Source organism: Balaenoptera ricei, chromosome X (genome assembly GCF_028023285.1).
Source record: "Balaenoptera ricei isolate mBalRic1 chromosome X, mBalRic1.hap2, whole genome shotgun sequence".
NCBI classification, from domain to species: Eukaryota; Metazoa; Chordata; class Mammalia; order Artiodactyla; family Balaenopteridae; genus Balaenoptera; species Balaenoptera ricei.
Genome location: NC_082660.1, coordinates 200690 through 215046, shown reverse-complemented (window position 1 = coordinate 215046; position 14357 = coordinate 200690). Strand labels below are relative to the sequence as shown.

The window sequence follows — 14357 nt, the reverse complement described above, 5'->3', positions numbered from 1 at the left end:
CCCTGCTCCGGCACTACGTGCCTTGGGAGGTCGCCTCGAGCATCCGCGGCAGAGAGAAGCGTACCCCCACACTGCGGCGGCCCAGACCCGCCCCCCGGCCCAGACCGGCCCCCCCGGCCCAGACCGCGCGCACCAATCAGGCGGCGGAGAGCACGTGACCCGGACGGCCAATGGGCAGCCTGCACGGGAGCATGCCTCCGAGGCCCCGCCCCGTTGCGTAGGAGCGCTTGCGGTATGTGGGCCCTGCGAGCCGCCGTCCGCTCGGGGTCCTGCTTCTCTCGCGTGGTTCGCGGCTGCCGGGCTCCGAGGGCCGCGCCGCCGCTGCCGCCTTGCCCTGTGCGCGCGCTCGCCACCTTCCGCGGGGGCCTGGGGGGCCCGGAGGGGCGGGGCCCACGTGCAGATGGCCGGGGAAGTCGGACTGGTGGAAAGGAGGATGAGGAGGAACCAGAAGATGCGGAGGAGGAGGACGAGGAGGAGGAGGAGCTGCTGAGGAGGGACCCTTTGCTGCCAGCGGGGACCCAGCGCGTGTGCTTGGTTCACCCTGACGTCAAGTGGGGACCCGGGAAGCCGCAGGGGACCCGAGGTGACCGGGACTGTGGCCACCGACTCGGGGGGTGGGGGGGGGGTTTGGGAGTCGTGAAAAGCGCCAAGGCCCGGAACTTAAGGGGCGGGGCTTCTGGGGGTGGGTTTCGAGGTCTGGCGCTCTGGGCAAAGACGCCGAAGGGCGGGGCTTCTGAATGGCCGGGCTGAAGGGGCGTGGTTTTGGGGGCGTGACTCTGAGGGCTGGAGCCCATAGGGCGGGGCTTCGGGGAGCGGGACTCCGAGAGCTGGAGCTCGTAGGGCGGGGACGTCGGGGGCGGGGCTCCTGAATGGCCGGGCTGAAGGGGCGGCGCTTATGGCGGCGTGACTCCGAGGGCTGGGACCCCTAGAGCCGGGCTTATGGGGGCGGGGACTCGGAGGCTGGACCGCCCCCACCGGATCCACTCCCGGCAGCGGCACCCCTGCAGCGGGCCTGGAAATCCTAATTCTGGGCTGGGGCGCCTTCCCCCGTGCACATAGCGGGTCCGGGGCCCCTTCCCCTTTCGGCCGCGCCCCAGGTTGTCGCTCGGCCCTGCTGCCCCGAGCAGTCTCCCCATCTGTAAAGGAAGAGAATCCAACAACTAACGCCAGTTTGCACGGGGTGTGTCCCTCAGCTTTAAGCCTTTATTGACCCGCTTTCACTGTGTATCGCTGAGTACTACGCCCAAAGGTTGTGCACAAGCGTGTTCACACGCCCTTTGTAGCAGAAATCGTGAACCCGGCTGAGTCCCTGAGCCGCCTGGGACCTGCATCCATGGCCCTCGGCCATCAGCAGCCCCACTGTACCCGCCCCGGTCGGGCTGGGGGGACAGCAGACACGCCGGGCAGGAGCCCGCCGCCTGACCTGAGTGCTGTGTTCAGAACCCAGCAGGAAGGCGGACGGACGGGGGCGGGGACGGGGCCGTCTCACCAGGGTGGTCCTGGGTGGCCTGGGGAGACGGACCCCACAGATGAATAGGGACAGTGTCCAGGGTTAGGGCTCCTGAGGGAGCACGTCCTGGGCCCTCCTGGGACCGCTGCCCCTTCGCTGTTTGGGGGCTCTCAGAGCCAAGTCACTGTAGTGGTGCAGCCATGCGAGGACTCAGGTCGTCACAGGTACTCTGGGTTTGAGCAGAGCAGTGACCCAATCGGGGGGGGGGGGTGGCATTCTCCTAATTCCTTTCCTCCTCTTAGACCTTTATTGAGATACAGTTCGCAGGGCATAAGAGTAACCACTTTGAAGGGTGCCACTCAGAGGCAACTAGTACGTTCACAGTCGTGTGCAGCCACGGCCTCTGTCCGGTTCCACAGCATTGTCGTCTCCCCGGAAGGAGACCCTGTACCCCCAGCAGTAGGCCTCCCCCTTGCTTCTCCCCCACCCAACCCCTGGCGACCAGGAATCGGCCTTCTGTCCCCGTGGATTTGCCTGTCCTGGACGTTTCACGTGAGTGATACGTGGTCTTTTGTGTCTGGCTTCTCTCACTGAGCGCCATGTTTCTGAGGCACGTATATGTTGTAGCCTGTGTCAGTGCTTCATTGGTTTTTTTTCTTAAAAACTTTTTTTTTAGAGTGCTTTTAGATTCACAGCAAAATTGAGAGGAACGTATAGATATTTTTCATATATACTCGCTGCCCTCACCAATGGATGGCCTCTGCCGCCTTCAGCATCCCCACCAGATGGTGAGTTTGTTATAACTGACGAGCCTGTGTTGACATAACATCGTCACCCCAAGTCCACGGTTTACGTTAATTAGGGTTCACTGCTGGTCTTGTACATTCTACGGGTTTGGGCAAATGTATGATGACATGTATCCAACATTATAGCATCACACAGAGTAGTTTCACCGCCCTAAAAATCCTCTGCGCCCCACCCATTCACCCGCCCCCCCCCAAACCCCTGACAACCACTGGGCCTTATACTGTCTCCATTGTTGGGCCTTTTCCAGAGTGTCATAGAGTTGTAATCACACAGTCTGTAGCCTTTTCTCACTGGCTTCTTTCACTCAGTCACATGCATTTAAGGTTCCTCCATGTCTTTTCATGGCCTGACAGCTCATTTCATTTTAGCGCTGAATAATATTCTATTGTCTGGATGGACCACAGTTTATTTATCTAGTCATGTACTAAAGGGCATCTTTGTTGCTTCCGTTTTGACAATTATGAATACAGCTGCTATAAACATCCGTGTGCAGGTTTTTGTGTGGATGTAAGTTTTCAACTCCTTTGGGTAAATACCAAGGAGTATGATTGCCGGATTGTATGGTAAGAGTATGTTTAGCTTTATAAGAAACTGCCAAACCATCTTCCACAGTGGCCGTACCGTTTTGCATCCCTCGCAGCGGTGAGTGGGAGGGATGGTCCACATCCTTGCCAGCATTTCGTGTTGTCAGGATTGTGGATTTGGGCTCTTCTAATAGGTGTGGAGTGGTGTCTCATTGCTGTTTTAGTTTGCATTTCCCTGATGACAGAGGATGGGGAGCATCTTGTCATATGTTTGTTTGCCATCTGTATATCTTTTTGGTGAGGTGTCTGTTAAGGTCTCTGGCCCATCTTTTAGTAAGTTGTTTTCTTATTGCTGAACTTCAAGAATTGTTTTTATGTTTTGGATACCAGTGCTTACGGATGTGTCTTTTGCACATATTTTCTCCCAGGTCTGTGGCTTAACTTCTCAGTCTGCTGATGACATCTTTTGCAGAGCAGACGTTTTTAATTTTCCGTGCTGTCGTATGCTCAAACTCCGGGATCCTTTCTCTGCCAAGTCCAGCCTACCAGCAGGCCCGTGAGAGGCACTCCTCATTTCTGCTAGAGCGCTTGTGATCTCTAGCAGTTCTTTTTGGTTCTTTCTTGGGATTTCCGTTTGTCTGCTTGCCTTTCCCGTCCGTTCTTGCATGCTGTCTACTAAATCCATTAGAGCCCTTGGCATGTTAATCATAGTTGTTTTAAATTCCTGGTCCAGTAATTTCAACATCCCTGCCATGTCTGGTTCTGATGCTTGCTCTGTCTCTTCAGATTGCCTTTTGGTGCGCCTGGTAATTTTTTCTTGATAGCTGGACGTGATGCACGAGGTGAAAGGAACTGCTGCTGTAAATAGACCTTAGTGGTGAGGGCTGACGTGTGGGGGAGGGGAAGCCTTCTGTGGTCCTGGGATCAGGGTTCGGTCTCTTATGGTGCCTGTGCCCCTGGGCTGTGACCTGCACAAGTGCTTCTCCGTTTCCATCCCCACCGAATCCTAACCCTGGCCTTCGGGGTGGGGTTGTGGGGTGCCAGACCCCCAGGCAGGCAGCTGTGGGCGTGGCCAGAGGAGCAGTGCAGCAGGAGGGAGGCTGTTGGCACCCGCGCAGGCACTCACCACGGAGCTGGGGACGTGGCCCCTGGGATCAGGAGAGACAGCACCTGCAGGGATTACTGCTGGGTCAGACCTGGGGTTGAAGGGCGGAGGTCAGGCGTGACCAAACACCTGACCTGAGCGACCAGCAGGTGGAGGAGGTGGGACAAGCTGGCGGGCCCATGGGGAGTCACACCCAAGAAGACTCTGCCTTCCCTTGGCCTAGAGGATGGGGGGGGCCCCCCATGTCCCAGAAGATGGGGACCCCCGCACAGCCCAGAGAATGGGGGGGACCCTGCTCTGTGGCCTCAGACCCAGCCTGGCTCCTACTCCCCAGCCTCTGGCCTGTGTCCTGGCTGTGCCCTGAGGAGGGTCAGGTGGCCCCAGAGACAGCAGCACCCAGGTGTCCGGGGAGTGGGGACAGCGAAGCAGGGGCGCCACAGAGGGGCCGCGGCTCTGAGATTCTGTGCAAGGGTGGCCTCCCAGGGGGCGGGGGCACGGGCGCGGGATGGGGGGCCGGCCTCCCGTGGGGCTTGGGGCACGCGCTCCACATCTCACAGAGAACAAGCCCGGGCCCCGCAAAGCTGTTCTCCAGACCTGAGTCAGCCCCGTCCACCCCGTCAGGGCCCAGCCCCGGGACACGCTGGCGTCACTGCCCACCTGCCTGCTGTCCCTCAGGGGAGAGCCTCGGCTGCCCTGTGCCCCCTTCCTGCTCGGGAAGGACCGTCAGGAGGAGAGCCTAGGGCGGGGCGGCTCCCGACAGCCCTGCATCCACGGCCTGCGCCCTCAGTGTCCTGGGCTCCTGCCCCGGGTGGGCCCTGCCTCTCCCGCCACCCACCCCCAGCGCACGTGCGCACGCGCGCACACACACACCCCATCCTGACCGTTCACGGCCAGGGGCCCCGGGTGGGCGCTGCCTTTCTCGGGCCAGGCTCGGCAAGGGCAGCCACTGGGGCCAGGCTAAGACCAGGCTGGGCTCGCCCAGGATAGGGCCCCCACGGGGACTCAGCCCACCCCGCAGGCAGGGTGGCAGGTTCTATGGGCCCTTGGGAGCCTCACAGGGGATGCTCTCCCGTGGGTCACAAGGGACCATGGGCCCCCACGGGGCAGACGTCCCAGATTGCAACGCGGGGGGCGGCCATCCCCGCGTCCCTGCTCGGTTCAGGGCCCTCCTCCCCTCCCCGGTCCTGTGTCCACCCCTCCTGACCATCTGCCCAGAAGAACAGAGCTAGCTGCATTTCGAGCAAATGCTGACTGGGGCGCTTTCCCGGGACCGTTGTGTAGGTGGGAAGCAGGAAGCCGTCCCAGCCTGGGGCACGTGGCCCAGGGCCCTGGGCAGGGCTGGACAGGGCCCGGGGCTGACCCAGCCGGAAATGACCCTCACACTGGCCTGTCTCTCCCCAAAGCTGAGTGGCAGGTGGTGGAAGCACAGGCGCTGGTGCACACGCTGGGTGGCTGGTCGGTGGTGGACACGATGGTGGTGCCCACCAAGACGCCAGGCAGGAAGCTCATCTTCGGCAGAGGGACCTTGGAGCACCTGACAGGTGAGTCAGGCGCACGTGTCCCCGTCACCCTCCCGGAGACAGAGCAAGCGTGGCCATCCCTCTGTGCCTCACAGGAACTTGGATCAGACGGCAAAAGCCACCACGCCCGCGTCAGAATTCAAACGAGGCCCCAGGACACAGGCGGGGCCTTTGAGAGTCGGGCGCACGCCAGCCCTGCGCCCCGGCCCACCCGCTCCCAGTGCCCTGCGGAGGGGGTCCTGCGTGTGACCCCTGCCCTCCATGGACACCGACGTCTCCGCCCCAAACCCATGTCTAGCTCACAGCTCAGAGCAGGAGACATGCCAAGGGGGGAGCTCGCCGCCCATCTGTGTCTGACAGGCACTCAGTCCCCACGGGGTCACGGGACCCCCACGTGTGTGAGATGTACTCCCCTGAAGATGGACCCGGCCCGGTCCTCCCCGACCCCCGACCCACACTTGACAAATACTGTGCTCAGAGGCTCAGGGTGTCCGGGGAACACGGCCAGAGTGCAGGGTCCGCAGACAGACATCATGGGCGTGCAGATCTCTGAGAGGCCATCCTCTTTTCCTAGAGAAAATCAGAGGGTCCCCGGAAATCACTGCCGTCTTCCTGAATGTGGAGAGGATGGCTGCACCCACCAAGGTACCTCAGAAGCTCGCTGTTTCCCGCCCACGGCGGCTCAGGGAGTGGGTCAGTGTCCCCGTGAGGACACAGGTCTCGACGGGCCTGGGGTCACCACAGGTCCCCTCCCTCGCGCTCCGTCTTCTAGAAAGAACTGGAAGCCGCCTGGGGTGTGCGGGTGTTTGACCGATTCACAGTGGTTCTTCACATTTTCCGCTGCAACGCCCGCACCAAGGAGGCCCGGCTGCAGGTGGCCCTGGCCGAGCTGCCCCTGCTCAGGTACCTGCAGAGCCCGGGCTCGGGGCAGGCAGAGCCCTCCTGGGACCCCCTCTTGCTTTCCCGTACCTGGACTGTTGCCGGGGTGGTGAGGGTGGAATGTGGCCAGTGGGGACGTGTCCAAGCAGCACGGCTACCAGGGCACGGGGCCCACGAGGAGCGCCACCCAGCAAGGGGCCCTCCGTCCCCGCCCGTGAAGGCCCACGCAGCGGGGAGGCCCCCCGCGAGCCTCTTCTTTCTGTCCAGATGCCCACCCCCAACCCAGGGCTCTGTCCCAGCCCCCCACGGGCACGTGCTCCCATCTCCTGAGCCGACCCGTTTCCACGCCAGGTCCCACCTGAAAAATGACGTTGCCCACCTGGGCGGACGACGAGGGGGCTCTCGCCACATCATGGGGTCAGGTACCGTGTCTGACGTCTTGTCACCGGGCGCTCAGAAGGGGGGGGGGGTGTCTTGGCCACCACCCCTACAAAGGGGACGACATCCCTCAGAGGTCCTGATGGGGCCTCATCCATGGTCACAGTCAAAGGAGGGTATCAAGGTGTTTCCCTGGTGCGGCCGTAACGAAGGACCACAAACCGGTGCCTTAAAACCACAGACATTCATCCTCCCTGAATCCTGCAGACCAGATCAAGGAGTTATAAGGGCTGGTTCCTTCTGGAGGCTCCAGGGGAGGGTCCTTCCCGCCTCTTCCAGCTTCTGGGGGCTCCAGGTGTCCCTGGGCTTGTGGTCGCATCCCTCCCGTCTCTGCCTCCGTCTTCACGGGGCTTCTCCTCTGTGTCTGTGTCTCTCCTCTTCTGTCTCTTATAAGGACCCTGTCATTGGATGTAGGGCCACCCTCCTCCAGGAGGACCTCATCTCAGACCCTTCACTGCATCACATCTGCAGAGACCTTGTTTCTTAATAAGCCCCCATTTGTAGGTCCTGGGGGTCAGGGTGTGGACACATCTTTGGGGCACCACTCAGCCCACTGTGGGTATCATGGGGGCACTTCTGAGGCTCTCCCCTTGGCCTCTTCCTCCTGGGTAAAGGGGAGCCCAGGTGACCTCGGGGGGCAGAAGTGCGAGGCCGCCTCGCGCCGGGCAGAGCCATCTCAGAACAGAAGGTGTTGGGGCCAAGTGTACAGGAGAGCAGGCTGGGGGTGCGGGTCCCTGCAGCCCCAAGAGTGAGCCTGTCCCCGTCCCCCGCAGGCACCCCCGTGGCTCTTGCCCCTTTTGTGTCTGCTCACTGACTCGCCATCTTGGGTGCTCCTAGGAGAGTCTTTCCTGCAGGTGCACCAGCGTCTCCTGAAAGATAAGGAAGCGAAGATTCGGAAGGCCCTGGACAAACTCCGCCGGAAGAGGCTTCTCCTGGGGCAGCAGCGGAGGCGGCGGGAGTTCCCTGTGGTCTCCGTGGTCGGATACACGAACTGCGGTGAGGAGTGGGCCCTCCCCGGGGCTGGGCGGGTGTACGCTAGGAGAACCCACTTGCCCACCCGGCGAGATGAGTATTCGCGGAGGGCTAGCCCAGAGTGAGAAGGACTGGACTGGGGCCCCATCCCTGGGCGTCCCGGGGGCCACGGCGGCCCCCCGTGTGACTGCTGTGGGCTGACGCCCCTCTTAGTGGATGTCTCCAAACTCTGAGAACGAGGAAGTAGTGACAGTTTTAAGTCCGTTGAGAGTGGACAGGATCTTCCAGGGATCAGAGCGGTTCAGATGTTACCGAGGAAAGCTTCACAGTCTGTTCTCAGCTTCGTCTGCACGAGCAGATCAAGTGGACCCCACGTGGGGAACAGAGTGCAGGGCGTCCTTTAGGGTCACAGGTGCCCTGAGATAAGTGGAAAGCGCCCGGTTCCCTCCACCGTGGGGATTCAGTCCGTGGCACTTGCTGGGCTCCCCTGAGGCCCGGCCCCGCCGTGTGCTCGGGAAGCACCGCCTCACGGTCTGCGTCCAGAGGAGGGCGGGAATGTCCCACAAACGTGCACGGGAAGCCGTGGGGCGTCCAGGCTGGAAAAGTCATAAATGTCTACGGGTAAAATCGCCCGTGCCAGGAAATCCCAACTGCCCCTCCTGGCTGCATCCTCAGAGGGTGGCGCGTCCTCCTCTAACCGTCAGAGGATCCGGTGAGTGCGGCTTGATCCCGACGCTCACCGACCGGGAGTTCGGGGTCCTGCACGGAGCAGGGGCGTCCAGGCTGAGCCCCGCCATCCAGTTACTCGACGGCAGGAACCGCCACCACCTCCTGGTGGACCATCGGCAGGGCTTACAGGCGTAACCAGGGGGTATCCCTGGGCTGGACGGTTACTGCTGGCGCCCCTGAACCTGGGCTCAGGTGGAGCAAGTGTCCACGTTGTCAGGAAAGGCCGTGGCGGAGGGTGTCCTAGGCCACCTCAGGTACACACAGCACCGTCTACACCCTCACTACCTGTCTGCCCACACTGCACCCCCTACTCCACCATCCCCTCGTCTACACGGACACCACACCACAGCTCGGTTACGCCACGGTACCATCCCTCCGTCTGTGGACGCCTGCCCGCCTCACATGCACGTCACCACTGTCTGTGTCTACGCCGTCTCTCTCGTCTACACCAGCACTCTTGCCCTGGCCCTGGTCCATTTTACCCTGAATCGTGGCAGCTGAGTCCTTGCACGGCCCGCGCAGCGTCCCGCGGGTCCTGCGGAGAGCTCCGAGCGCGTAGACCCTCCTGCCCCGGCCCCCCCTCCAGCAGCCTGTAGTCAGTGTGGGGCAGCCCCGAGGTGCACAGCGGTCGGTGGGGGACCGGAGGGGTCTGAGACGCACGGTCCCCTTGTGCCCGATGTGCAGGAAAGACCACACTGATCAAGGCCCTGACGGGGGACGCCGCCATCCAGCCCCGGGACCGGCTGTTTGCGACGCTGGACGTCACAGCCCGCGCAGGGCGGCTCCCCTCCCGGCTGACCGTCATCTACGTGGACACCATCGGCTTCCTCTCCCAGCTGCCCCACAGCCTGGTCGAGTCCTTCTCGGCCACCCTGGAGGACGTCCGCCGTTCGGTGAGTGCGGAGGGCCAGGTCGCCTCAAATACCACAAATGGGAGGCAGGTCCCCTCATCCCAGCATCAGGGGCCTGGGTCCCCTCATCACAGCATCACAGGGCCTGGGTCCCCTCATCACTACATCACGGGCCTGGGTCCCCTCATCACAGCGTCACGGGCCCGGGTCCCCTCATCACTACATCACGGGCCCGGGTCCCCTCATCACAGCATCACGGGGCAGGGTCCCCTCATCCCAACATCACAGGGCCTGGGTCCCCTCATCACAGCATCACGGGCCTGGGTCCCCTCATCCCAACATCACAAGGCCCGGGTCCCCTCATCACAGCATCACGGGGCAGGGTCCCCTCATCCCAACATCACAAGGCCCGGGTCCCCTCATCACAGCATCACAGGGCCTGGGTCCCCTCATCACTACATCACGGGCCTGGGTCCCCTCATCACAGCATCACGGGCCTGGGTCCCCTCATCACAGCATCACGGGCCCGGGTCCCCTCATCACAGCATCACGGGCCCGGGTCCCCTCATCACAGCATCACGGGCCCGGGTCCCCTCATCACTACATCACGGGCCCAGGTCCCCTCATCACAACATCACAGGGCAGGGTCCTCTCATCACAGCATCACGGGGCAGGGTCCCCTCATCACAGCATCACGGGGCAGGGTCCTCTCATCACAGCATCACGGACCTGGGTCCCCTCATCCCAGCATCACAGGGCCTGGGTCCCCTCATCACAACATCACAGGGCCAGGGTCCCCTCATCACTACACCACGGGCCTGGGTCCCCTCATCACAGCATCACGGGGCAGGGTCCCCTCATCCCAACATCACAAGGCCTGGGTCCCCTCATCACAGCATCACAGGGCCCGGGTCCCCTCATCACTACATCACGGGCCTGGGTCCCCTCATCACAGCATCACGGGCCCGGGTCCCCTCATCACAGCATCACGGGCCCGGGTCCCCTCATCACAGCATCACAGGGCCTGGGTCCCCTCATCACAGCATCACGGGGCAGGGTCTCCTCATCCCAACATCACGGGCCCGGGTCCCCTCATCACAGCATCACAGGGCCTGGGTCCCCTCATCACAGCATCACGGGGCCGGGTCCCCTCATCACTACATCACGGGGCAGGGTCCCCTCATCACAGCATCACGGGCCTGGGTCCCCTCATCCCAACACCACAGGGCCCGGGTCCCCCCATCACAGCATCACGGGCCTGGGTCCCCTCATCACAGCATCACGGGCCTGGGTCCCCTCATCACAGCATCATGGGGCAGGGTCCCCTCATCCCAACATCACGGGGCAGGGTCCCCTCATCCCAACACCACAGGGCCCGGGTCCCCTCATCACTACATCACGGGGCAGGGTCCCCTCATCACAGCATCACGGGCCTGGGTCCCCTCATCACAGCATCACGGGCCTGGGTCCCCTCATCACAGCATCACGGGCCTGGGTCCCCTCATCACAGCATCACGGGCCTGGGTCCCCTCATCACAGCATCACAGGGCAGGGTCCCCTCATCACTACATCACGGGCCTGGGTCCCCTCATCACAGCATCACGGGCCTGGGTCCCCTCATCACAGCATCACAGGGCCTGGGTCCCCTCATCACAGCATCACAGGGCCTGGGTCCCCTCATCACAGCATCACGGGCCTGGGTCCCCTCATCACAGCATCACAGGGCCTGGGTCCCCTCATCACAGCATCACGGGCCTGGGTCCCCTCATCACAGCATCACGGGCCCGGGTCCCCTCATCACAGCATCACGGGCCTGGGTCCCCGCATCACAGCATCACAGGGCAGGGTCCCATTACACAAAACTTCACGATGACTGGATTCCCCCATCCCTGCCCCTCAGTGAGCTGTGCTCCGACTGTACGATTGTATGTGCTGTAAAGGCAATGCTAATGAAGAAGGGGTTCTCTGCACCTTTTGGCTGCACTGGGGCCCCGAGACAGTGAACCCTGGCATTTACTCAGGGTACAGGGGCTGCGGGGCCCTACGTGTGACAGATGCCCCAGCACCTTCGAGGTCACAGCAGCTGAGCCTGAGGGCCACGTGCAGCTGCCAGCACCGTCCTCAAAAGTTTCTGAAAATCTAGAACTTCTGAACTGAAACACTGATTAAAAGAAAATTTAAGTTCATCAAAAAAAAGAGAGAGAGAGACAACCCAGAAGCGAGCCCCCCAAACCGTAATGGGCCCATCCTTCCTGTGGCAGAATTACCCTCAGCTGCAATTTCTCCTTTTCTGTCTTTTCTGAATTTGGCACAAGGTACCTGCCTGTAAAACGTATGGAATAGGGATGGAAGCCTTTTTAGAACGTGAGCTTGGTTTCACAGAAAAGTGGAGCGGCCCGGAGCCTCGAGCACAGCACCCCCCGGGTTGGGGGCTGGGGACGGGGGTCACTGGCCGCACGCAGGCGTAGGGCCAGCACCTGTCGGGCGGGGACACGAGGCGGCCCCTCAGTCTGGGTGCACCTGGAGCGGCAGCCTGGCCCGGATCGAGGGCACTGGGGGGGGCTCCGTGCACGGCAGAGCGGCTCTGTGGTCTCGGGTCCCACCCTCCCCCTTGGGGCACAAGTCTCCGTGGGCAGCCGCACCCACCCCCCACAGAGAGCGGTGCGGCGCCCCCATCGTGGGCCTGGCGGGCCCTCCCGGGCGGGGCCGGACACCGCTGGCCCCGAGCTCTCTGACCGCCCGGCCCCTCTGGTCCTCAGGATCTGGTCATCCACGTGCGAGACGTGAGCCACCCCGAGACAGAGCTGCAGAAGGCCAGCGTCCTGTCGGCCCTGCGGGCCCTGCAGCTGCCGCGCCCGCTGCTGGACCACATGGTGGAAGTGCTCAACAAGGTGGACCTGGTGCCCGGGTGAGCACCTGCCGCCCCGCGGCCGCCGGACCCCTCGTGCTGGCGACCAGGGCGCACGCGGGTCTCCCACTCGAGCAGCGCCCCGCAGCGCGCGGGGTGGGCTGCGCGTTTGGACCCCTTCGCCCCACGCGCCCGGACCGCACCCCAGCCCCACGCACATCTCGCTCTTCCCACCCCCTCCTCTCAACTTCCGGCGGGGCCGCGTCCTCGCCCGGCACAATCCGAGCCCGTCACGGCTGGGCCCGCGGGCGGGGACCCCGCTCCGGTCCCCCTCGCTGAGCGGGCGGCCGCCCCTACAGGTACAGACCCGCCGAACCCAACGCGGTGGCCGTGTCTGCGCTCCTGGGGCTCGGGCTGGAGGAGCTGAAGGCCAGGCTGGAGGGAGCGGTTCTGAGAGCCACGGGCAGGCGGGTCCGCACGCTCCGAGTGGGGCTGGCGGGGCCGCAGCTGAGGTGCGTCGGGCCGGCCCGGCGGGGGGCGGGGGTGCCCTTGGCCTGGGCGGGGAAGGCGGCGCCAGGTGGGGCCAGGGTGCGACGCCGGGGCAGCCGGTCTGGCTCCTCAGGCGGGGAGCAGGTGCCGGCCGCTTAGCCGCACGCCGGGGCCATGGGCGAGGCTGCCCACCAAGAGGTGGGACGCCCCGCTGGGGGCTTCGGGGCTCCATCGGGGCCGCCCGTTCCCACCAAACGCGTCTTCCTCCCAGCTGGCTGCATCAGGAGGCCACGGTGCAGGCGGTGGACGTGAGGCCTGAGGCCGGGGTGGCCGACGTCAAGGTCATCATAAGCGACCCGGCTTACGGCAGGTTCAGGAAGCTCTTTCCAGGGTGAAAGGACGCCCAAGGGTGCGGATGCTCCCCGAGGACTGAGGGGGGGACTCCCCGGGGGCCGGGGGGCTGCAGCGTTCCCGCCTCAGAGAGGAGCGGGCGCCCCGCGTGGGCCCTACGCCCCCGTGAGCCTGGCGGGAGGGCCGCTGGGGCTGGGAGCTGGCGTCGATGGTGAGACTCTGAGCTGTTCCGGTTGACCGTCAGGGGCGTCTGGAGAGCTGACGTCCCGTCCAGGGTGCTTGAGCCGCGAGACAGTAAAAGCTTTGTGTGTGTTCGTGAACCAGCCTTTCCGGTTCTTCCGTGCCGGCCGCCTGGCCGAAGCCCTGTGAGCGCTGGCCGTGAAGGGGGCAGGTCCGGCTCCCTGTTCCCTCTGTGTCCACGCGTTCACGGCTGCCACTCCTCGCCCTTCCCCACGGTAGCGTCAGGGGCATAATTAAAATGTCTCCCGACAGCCCAGCAAGCAGGAAGAATCCCCCCGTTTACAGGGCCAGGTGGCCGGGACCACCCATCACACACCCGTTAGTTGTCTTTACCCAAAAGAAAAAATATAACTTAGGGCATCTTGTCGACAAGCAAGAAATCACATCCTGGGGCCAAACTCCCCCACGGTGAGGCAGGACCCCTTCCCGATGTTCACTTTGCAGAGAGGCTCCAGGGTCCCCAGGCAGACATTCCCGGGATGCAAACAGGCCGGGGGTCCTTCTGCTTAAAGAGATTCACACACATCTCAGGGAGACGGGACACTACGCTGCAGGTTTTCTAAACGGAAAGTGAATGAGAAGGGCGTTCCCTTGCCCTTTTGGCACCAGGAAAGGACTTTTTTCCTTACCTCTGTATTCAGCATTATAGGGGCGTTTCCTGAGTTGTCCCAGGCTTTCAGCACCGCTGGAAAGTCTCTGCGCTTCTCCTAAGCCTGTGGATGCAAGGTGTGCGTGTGAGCTTTCCCTGTTTTCTGAGGCTCGGCTGTGCACACGCGGCTCTGCAGGCCCCCCCTCAGTCCTCGGTGTGCCCAGGCCTTCCACGCCTGCTTCTGTAACTGCCATCCTGTGGAGTTTCCGCCTGGGGCAGTGTGGCAGGCGGAATCGTGTCCCCTACAAAGTCCACGTCCTAATCCCAGAGACACCCCCCTGCCCCCAAGGCACCCAGGTGAACCCACCAGCCCCCTCCCCGTGGGTCCCCGCGAACAGGAGGCAGAAGTGAGAGTCGGGGCAGGTGCGAGGACAGAACTGGAGTTAGAGCTCAGAGGAAAGTGTGACTCTGCGGAGATGCTGCTGTGAGGTGCAGAGAGGGGTCCCGACCCCAGGAACCCGGTGGCTCCAGAGCTGGGAAAGGGACGAAACAGCCCTCCCTGGAG

General features: G+C 63.1%; 1 protein-coding gene across 3 annotated transcripts; it reads left to right on the top strand.

Annotated features, from left to right (window-relative positions):
* Positions 1-226: 226 nt before the first annotated feature.
* GTPBP6 (GTP binding protein 6 (putative)) lies at positions 227-13283 on the top strand. 3 transcript variants are annotated; one of them, XM_059910972.1, is made up of 11 exons: positions 494-583; positions 2127-2238; positions 5290-5427; positions 5981-6051; positions 6179-6309; positions 6637-6707; positions 7561-7719; positions 9109-9317; positions 12035-12183; positions 12483-12635; positions 12884-13283. In XM_059910972.1, exons 3-11 carry the CDS (start codon positions 5358-5360, stop codon positions 13005-13007), a joined length of 1137 nt encoding a protein of 378 aa, XP_059766955.1. In that variant the 5' UTR covers positions 494-583; positions 2127-2238; positions 5290-5357; the 3' UTR covers positions 13008-13283. The 3 variants fall into 3 exon arrangements, with proteins under 3 accessions (XP_059766953.1, XP_059766955.1, XP_059766954.1); XM_059910971.1 differs by lacking the exon at positions 494-583 and adding an exon at positions 1885-2002; XM_059910970.1 differs by lacking the exon at positions 2127-2238 and having other exon boundaries at positions 227-583.
* The last annotated feature ends 1074 nt before the right edge of the window (positions 13284-14357 follow it).